Below are 8,801 nucleotides of genomic sequence, written 5' to 3'. Positions count from 1 at the left end.
ACTAGCCACTGTATCTATTGAGATGCCAAAGTGTATTGCTCTTTTGCATTCCATGTGTAGACCCCTGTTCAGTGATGTTCAAGATGACGTCCATTTCCATGTCTGGCGGCATGTTAATTCACAGCTATCACAGCAAGAAGTCATGTGCTTTGAAGACAACCCCATATTTTTACAAAAGCAAATCAGCAGCGGCACAAAACATAATCTGCAGGAGCAAACAAGTGGAATCTCGGTAGCAAAGCTGCACTAAACACCTGCATGTATAACAGCCGACGCCTTGATCAAACCTTGTGCTACTTTTTTTTTTTTTTCCTTTTTTTAATACAGTAAGTGCCGAGAACAGGTGTGGTTCACAGGGACATTTTCAAAACGCACTATGAAATAGGCAGGGATAAAAGACCTATGCATAGAAACATGCTTCCTCAAAAAGGATAAGTACACACTGCTAATTTTCAAAAAGGGCAGAAGCTGCACTGACAAGCTACATATCAAATGGTTTAGACTCAAAGGGAGAAAATGATCCACATGTAAAACCAGCGCAAGTACACTTATAGCAGGAGCATTGAAAAAATTCACAAAGTGGAACTCGTATGTCTTATTTCAAAAAGGTGGGTAGTGAACAACAAAAATACTGGCCGAACAAAAAATAAATCAATCTTTGGATACGTAAAAAACCCTATACAATCCCCCGTTTGTAACTTTCAGTCTTCCGAAGTGCCTTCTTCTGAGGTGGGATCTTTGGTTTCTTTGTTCTTCCGCACCTCCTCCAACTTCTTGTCCTATTAAAGAACAGGGAAAATGAAATGCTGTTCCAAACATCCCGGTGGGAAAATGGTGCGAGTTTATCCATTACACATCAACTCAAGCACTGACCTTCTCCTTGAATTTCTCATTCATCGCTGCCATAATTGCTGTGCGGTTCTCTTTGTTGGCCTCCATCTTCTGATTGAGCTTCTCCTCTGCCATCTTGCTGAAGTTGTTGTTCTCCTCCATAGCTTTCTGTAGCACTTCCTTTTCATGCTCACGCTTCTCAGCTAAGTGCTTCAGAACCTCGGCTTCATGGTTCTGAAAAAAAAAAAAAGGGATGGTTAAAAATAAAAACGTGAGCTCCAGCTCATCACCTTTTGGTTTCCCCGCCCAACATCCATCACAAGGATTCATATGCAGACAAAGCCAATGTGTAAAAAGACTAAAGGATTTCAGATTTAAACAGCTTGTAGTTTTGAAAACATGTTTTAAGTTTCTGGGATGCTCAGGGGTCAAAGGTTGCTATATGGAATTAATTTTTTACCTTGCGTCTCTCCTCTGCAGCATCCAGCTTCCTCTGAATCTCTTCCAGTGAGACATCCTTCTTCTTGGGAGGAGACAGGGGGAACTCGCCCTTGGCATCTGGAGCAGGAGCACCCAGGATGACCTCAAAGGCCTGGCCCGAGGCCCGCTTGTCAAGCTCCTTGACCTGGATATCTGAACACAGTAAAGGTAAAACACTGTGTTAAGACACACCAAACCATTAGACCAATGATCTGCATTTGAGGTTTAAACCAGAGATATAATTCACCTTCAGAGGCTGCCATCTTTAGAGTGTGCTGCAGGTCAGTCTACCTAAAGAGGGAACATAAGAAAAGGTCAGATTGTTGGGGTTGTGGTTCATTGTCTTTTAGATTGGCTCTAAAACTAGTGACCTCTAGTGAATCTTTTACACTATTTCTAATGCAACCACCTCAAAACAAGCCACGCTACAAAAACAAAATGGCGACACCCCGTGGTCATCTTCAGCACTGCAGCCAACCACCGCCCATCAATCCACACAAAACGGCACTGGCATTCAATGCCTACATGTTACACACACACACACACACACCATTGTTTATTTTCTAACTTGTGCCAGCACTGACATTCAGATCGATCGGCAAGCAATCAAATCGCTTCAGACACGTGGAGGGGAAGGGGGGGCTTTTCAAACGCCTACCTACCGCCGCGTTAATTGTTAATGAACGACACAAGCCACATTTTGTAGAAACAAAAGGCAGTGATCAGGGTGGGTGCAGCAGGCAGTGCCAGGTGCAGACAGGCCTGGACCCGACCCTCTACAGTATGCACCATCTGAAATGAGATTAGTGAGCAATGAGCATATCCGGGGGAAAATGATCATCAGGGAGCACCTGTTCCTTGCACCGTGCGTTTGAGCTGCAGGGGGGGGGGGGGGGGGGGGGGGGAGGTGGTGGGTGGGTACACAAGTGTACAACAGCCGAACAAACACGCAAGGCAGTGCTCGCATAACTGGATCCTCCTGCACAAATGTAATGACAGGAATATGAGAAAAGATAAAAATAAAAAGCCCATCTGACTCAGATGTGAGAATGAGGGAGCAGCGACAACAGCTGTCATGTCATTTGGTCAAGTGGTTAATGTGAGTGAGACGATCACCAAAATCAGCTGGGCTCACTGAGTGGAAAGACCCCTCCCCTATTATCTCATAAAGGCTACCAACTATCTAAAAATGTGGCATCTGTTTGCTGTTTGTTTTCCATATAATGTCAAGAACAGTTAAAAATAAATAAATCTGCTTCTTTTTTTTTTACACAATTAGACTGAGGTCTGGTGAATGCCCACACCTTGCCATACCAAAACGACACCCACGGTTGGCATTTTTTTGTGTGAACTGCTGACTGACTTCGTCTTAACAATGTCCCCGCTGACAATGACAATATATGTCCTTCATTTAGACTCCGTTTTCAGTCAGCTTGCTGGTGTCATAAGCTCAAGCATAACAAACAGCATCAAACAAAGGCGCTTTTGACAGCAACGTGACGGGCAGCTGCAAACAAAGAGGAGCTGAAAGCAGGTTATTCCCACTGAAAATCTGAATAATAAAAGCTTTTTTTAAATTTTCCCCTCACATGCTGGTGCAGCTGAGAAGTGATTAACAATTGACAAAAATGTTGCTGCAGCCCACAAATTTCTCAGACGTGAAAGAAGTCCTCCAAGTCTATCCCCGTCTGTCTCTGTCTGTCTGTCTGTCTGTCGGTGCCAACTGTGCCAGTGTCTCCCACCATACAATAGGCTAACAGCCCGCCAACCAGCCGCTATGTAGAGCCCCAGCAACCGCCTCCTGGGTCTCATTGTTCTCGTTGAAATAATCCCAAATGAATGAACATGCCTGACTAAGTCGAAGATATCTACCGACAACCTGTCAGTGGTAAATGTTGGTTAGCTCATGTGCTAAGCTAACAGAAGCGACAAACACACACCATTCATCCCAAAAAAAAAAACAAAAAAAAAACGGTGAACGAAAATTGAACAAACTGTCCAAAAACACCGACTCCAGAAATACTATCAAACGTGGCCCGTCTGCATCTCTTTACAACAGCATCAATTCAGAAACATTTATACTTACGGACGACAGACTAATTCCTGGGGAGTTTTTCTGTTTTAAAGATGCTGCCTGTCACACCCACCTTCAACAAGCTGTGGATGTTCTACTCCTCTCTCACAGAATTTACCGCGAGCCCTCTGCGCGAGCGTAGCAGGCGCGCACATAAATGGACCGAAGCGAGTGCCGTCACTGCGTCTGCCGCTAACCATTGGCTGAACCCTCACTCCCAGGCGCTGTCGGGAATTGTAGTTTGCTGTGACTTCGCGTTCAGACAATGAGTTTCGGTTATTTCAAATGTGGCCACTTAGAGTTTATATTTGCGTTCTGGGGCGAAAAATGGGTGAAGCTACAATCCACAGAAACCTACTGGAGAACAATTTATAGAAAAATACATTCACATCATTTTTTTTAGGATCTTTTAGTGATTTATTTTTTCATGGCTCCACCCAGTCACTGATAATGCATTTTGGAAGTTTCACGGTCATGAATGGTTTTATTTTGGCACACCTTTAGGATTTAATTTACTTTAAAATCTCCTTTTACTCAAAAATGTGTTTAGCTTCTTATTACTTCTCTCTGCTTTTTGATCCTCATTGTGCAGAGTGATGTATGTGCACAGTCTGATACTCGAATCCTGTTCCCACATCCATCTGCTGAAAGTGGGAGTTGTCTTTGTATTTACCTTAAATCTGAGTTCAGATGTGTACCATATAAATGATTTTACAACATCAAACTAGTCCCCTCCTAACAATCAAATGATTTTACATTTAGGGACTAGATCTTACAGCAGTCAGTTCAGAGAGACACTGAGCACATTCAAGACCACATTTAAGATAAATGTTATCTTCCATTTAAATGCACTCAAATGGAAATAATGACATTGTACTGTGGTCTCACTCTTTGAGTCTCAGTTCTTGAGAAGCAAACTGCCATACAGGAATCTATTGGGAGCACTCAGCTGCAACCCACTGTTTCTGTTGTATTCTGCTGATACATGCCACTAGTATCAGCACTCACAGCCTTAACTGTGTAAGTTAACAAAGCTGAATTAGCAATAACAACTGGTGCATGATTTAAGGTCAGAACTGCTGCATTCAGAGAACAAATGTCCTGCACAGAACTGTGGAAGAAGTGAGAGGTGAAGCCGACGTATGATATAAAGCAGAATGTAAAAAGTGAAAATGTCACTTTTACGAGATGCCAGAGCTTTAAAGAGCCACAGGACAGTCAGAAGAAACACATTTATATTGTAATTTTCAAGTGAGTTAACAGTCACCCTTTAAAGGAGTGACAGGACAAAACCTTAGAATTTCTGCTTATTCGCCCTGAGTTTAAACAACAATGCTGGAAAAAGTGGCACCTCCCTTGTTTCAGGCAGAGGAATTGTATTTTGTATCAGCTTTTCTTATTCCTGCTGTCACTACTATGATGTCTCTTTGGTCTATAAATGCATCAGAAACGTCAGAAACGTTCAGTCTCTTTTAAGCCGATCAGTTATCAAAGCTGTTGGTCATCTGTGTTTCATGGAAGTTAAAATACCTCTTGGACTCTTACTTATTAACGTTGGGTTCTAATCTGAACGCTAAACAGTAAGTTTGACGTGATATCTCTGAGCCTTTGTGAGTCCCTGCTCCACAGGATTGTGTAGTTTTCCAAGTAAACTGCCAGGCGTTATGTAAATGCCAAAACTTGGACTGAATTTAGCTTCAATCGACCTAATCGGGACTATTTGATTTTGGGCTATTTTTAGCTCAACATTATTGTGACGACAGGAGGAGCAGATCTGCATTTGTTCAGTCACAGTGATGCTGTGCTGAAAATATTTGTAACCACAAAGGCCCAGAGTTAGATCTATTTTTACTGTTGCCATGTGGATGCCATTTCATCCTGTGATTTAGGCCAGTGATTTGTGTGTTGAAGGCACGTTTCAGTGCAATGTTTCAGTGCAGAGGGAGACACATCTGCCCAAACTGCACACTGGAGGCACGTGGAGGCTGTGGGTCACTGTGTGAAGCTGTGGCCTGGCTGATCAGATGGTTACAGAAAGTCTGATTCAGTGTCACACTTTTTACAGTAGCAGAGTCAACAGGGCTGCATGGTTTCACAGTCTGTAGTGAAACACAGTGACTCACATCAGAACTCAGACATGATTCCTCATTTCCCAAAGGTCAGTGGTACAAACCCCCCTCGAGTCTGGGTGGGAAAATTGAAAAAATAACACACTCACAGAGATAAGGGGCAAGGTGCCTTTGAGCCCTGACTCTGCCCTTATTGTAGCTGTTATTCCAGGATCTGCTCAGTGGTCAACAGCGTGAGTGCACCAGTGTAATGGGCAGTTCTCAGGATGAGTGTGTGTGTGTGTGTTTTTAGAGCATTTCTGAAAAAGCAAGAACAAGAGTACAAGCAAATAACAGTGTCCGACTGACCCCTCTGCTGTGCAAGTACTCACAACACAGAATGTATATATTTAAAGGGTTCACCTACATCACAAAAAAATATCGTATTAGTGTGTAGCCATGACTAGAGATGGGTGATCTGACCAAAATCACAAAATTAACTAGAATTTTTGTATCGCTCATATACAAATTTAAAAAATGAAAAAATGCATAGAATAATAATAGAATAATTTTCAGAGCAAGGAAGTTGGTTCTCTTGTTTTCGGAACTTTGAACTCTTCATATAAGTAAAAAACTTTGAAGAACAAATATGTGATATCAGCACGATATGCTAAATGATAACATCTATAAAACTGCCTTTCAGCAGTTTTAATTGGGACTACTAATATATAAACTAGTGAATGTAATGAGACTGTTCACAGCGAAATCTGTGGGACAAGGGCATCATTTCTAGAAAGACACACTGTCGTCTAGAAAGACAGCTTTTAGCTTTTTCAAGTTTGTGGTGAGCAACAGAAAAAAATCCCTCATGTCCCTTAAGGACCTCCGTATAGAGCCGTATACTGTGAACCTCAGCAGATTTACCTGTATGGCTAGTTATTACATAAGTGAGAATATATGTTTTTGACATCAAAAAATGCATTGCAATGCTATTAAAGACTCAATAACCTTTAAACTTGAATGTCTTCAACTCTGTATGGGCAGTACTGTAAAATAATATTCTGGGATTATGCTAAAAATAGATTGGGCATCTGGAAACTCACAGGATTAATAAAAAGTACTTAAAATACTATTTTAAACTATATTAAAAACCAAAAAAGCTTGACATTAACCTGGTTCTTTTTGGGGATAGTTTTAAAAGTAGATTGACACCAATGTCATATCTGTCTGTTTTAAATGAAGCTACAGCCAGAGGACGGTTAGCTCAGAATAAAGACTGGTGGAAAACAGCAGAAAATCAAAGAAGTAAAGCCACAATGTGTCGTTCTCCCACTTCAGTTTTTGTTTGCATTAAACTAACAAGAAATAACATGTTAAATAATGAGCTTTACAGGTGTTGGTAAGCTCAAAATGTCAGACTGATTCATTGTCTTTCCTTCACCTATTGATAGAACATTATTACAGTACACCAGCTTGCTCAGCTCAACTACATCTGACGTTGTTGTTATGCAGAATTATTCACATTACAGTGTTTTTCACCCATTAGCAGGAGCCTGTAGTGTCCTGTGTGTTCAGTCCCAGTCAGCTGAGGGTGGCTGAGCTGCTCTGTCTTAGTGAAGAGGACCAGATGGTGTTCACGGCCTGCCAGCATCAGTCTCCCCCACGATTCTGGATCTGTGGTGCTTCACAGGACAAAGACGGGCAAATGAGAGACAGAGACAGATAGACGGGGAGGGCAGGGGGAGGCACAGGAGGGCTGTCTGTCAGCACAGTCCAGTGGCAGCACCAGCCAAAATCTGCAGATGTGTGTGGAAGAGGATTTTGGTCTTGTCTGGGAGAGCGAGGTTTTAGACTTTGTTTATGTGTGTGTTTGTGTTGCTGATTATCTTTTCATAGATTCAGCCTGGTGGCAAAGATAAAAAAAAAAAAAATCAGTTTTAGTATTCAGGTCATTGCTGTGAATGAGGAAATGTGCTTACTCATTTGCATTTTCTGATGAGTTTGAATCAACAAAACCCAAACATTTTCCTTCACTCACTTCCAAAAACAGCTTGGCAGAAAATGAGTCATGGTCCAGTTTGATCAGCAGGGAGTGAAATCTGCTCGCTCATTGGTTTCTTTAAGTATTAAGCTTGAGTTTATATGTTTACATGAAGTTTAGTTTGATGTATTCGTGCGGCGTCCTCAGAAATTGGTTTTCTACATTGTGAAAATACTGGAAAAACCTTTTCTAGCTAAAAGTCCGATGAAGCGGTGCACGGGGGTTAACTGCATGGAGATTTCAAAGCTCGGTGATGAAAGGGAGGACAAGTGTTTGCATGATGAGGGAACACGGGGGGTTATTATTAATCTATGCATCTCCTACTGGGCTGCCACTGTGTCACACACACACACACACACACACACACCAGCAGCAGCAGCAGCTGATCCACAAGAAACCTTCCTCCTAAGACGGTGTAAGAGAGGGACCTTCCTTTCAGAGGCACTCAGCCATGCTGGTGTGTGCTGGCGTTGGAAGCCTGACCCATTTTTGGTCCACACAAACACAGTGCAGGCCACCTCCCTGCCCCCCCACCCCACCATCCACAGAGGCGGTGGGATCCAATAGCGAGGAAATTAGGGAATTGGGGGGGAAAGGGAGTCCTGCACGTTTGTGCTGTAACTGTTCTAATAGGAAGCAGTGATGTTTGTCTCTGGGGCACAAAGAGAGGAGGAGGCTGTTACATGTGCAGGTAGCCAGAATAGCCACAGCAATTACGAATTAACAGCCCACTGAGGGTTCAGTACTGGAACAGAGGATCAACACAGACAGTGGCGCTTGCTGCTCGTGCTGAACGCTAAGGTACGGCTGAGAATTCAACCCTCTGAGTAACCGAAGTCTGAGTCACAAGGAACATGAAAGCCCCTGTTTTGTAAATATTGCATGTAAGATGATGCAGTATGTCCTCTGTTACCATGACGCTAAATCTATAAGGCAGCCATGTTTAAGAGTAGCGATAACTTTTATGTAACTGTGGGTTACATAATCACCACCTCAGCTGCTCTGTTCTCTGGGAGGCTGCAGGCTGTCTAGAAGTGGTTTCAGCATCGCTGCCATTTGCTCTACATGTGTGTACTCCATGCTTAAGTGTAAGTGTGTGTGTGTGTCTGCGATGGCTCCTCACGTGTAGAATGTACTGTAGAAATGTGTTGTGTTTAAGATTCAAACCAAGGGGACAGTTGTGATCTTTGTCTAAGTCTATAATTAAAAACATTTTCAATACAATACTGGCAACAAATAACACTTAACTACTGAAAATTCTTATTCTTAAATATATCAAGTCCAAAACGATTGTGCAATCTTCAGACCCAGCTAACACCAACTGACG

The 8,801-nt window shown here is 42.5% G+C and overlaps 1 protein-coding gene across 2 annotated transcripts; it reads right to left on the bottom strand.

Moving 5' to 3' along the window:
- Nucleotides 1-287: 287 nt before the first annotated feature.
- stmn1a (stathmin 1a) lies at nucleotides 288-3,551 on the bottom strand. Of its 2 annotated transcripts, none has more exons than XM_041053021.1 (5): nucleotides 3,459-3,551; nucleotides 1,559-1,602; nucleotides 1,292-1,464; nucleotides 874-1,065; nucleotides 288-779 (listed from the first exon to the last, which is right to left on the bottom strand). In XM_041053021.1, the coding sequence occupies exons 2-5, from the start codon at nucleotides 1,572-1,574 to the stop codon at nucleotides 702-704; spliced, it is 459 nt and encodes a 152-aa protein (XP_040908955.1). In that variant the 5' UTR covers nucleotides 1,575-1,602; nucleotides 3,459-3,551; the 3' UTR covers nucleotides 288-701. The 2 variants fall into 2 exon arrangements, with proteins under 2 accessions (XP_040908955.1, XP_040908954.1); XM_041053020.1 differs by having other exon boundaries at nucleotides 3,398-3,507.
- Between the last annotated feature and the right edge of the window lie 5,250 nt (nucleotides 3,552-8,801).

This window comes from Toxotes jaculatrix, chromosome 13 (genome assembly GCF_017976425.1).
Source record: "Toxotes jaculatrix isolate fToxJac2 chromosome 13, fToxJac2.pri, whole genome shotgun sequence".
In the NCBI taxonomy this organism is placed as follows: Eukaryota; Metazoa; Chordata; class Actinopteri; family Toxotidae; genus Toxotes; species Toxotes jaculatrix.
This window is presented reverse-complemented; position numbering and strand designations above follow the sequence as displayed.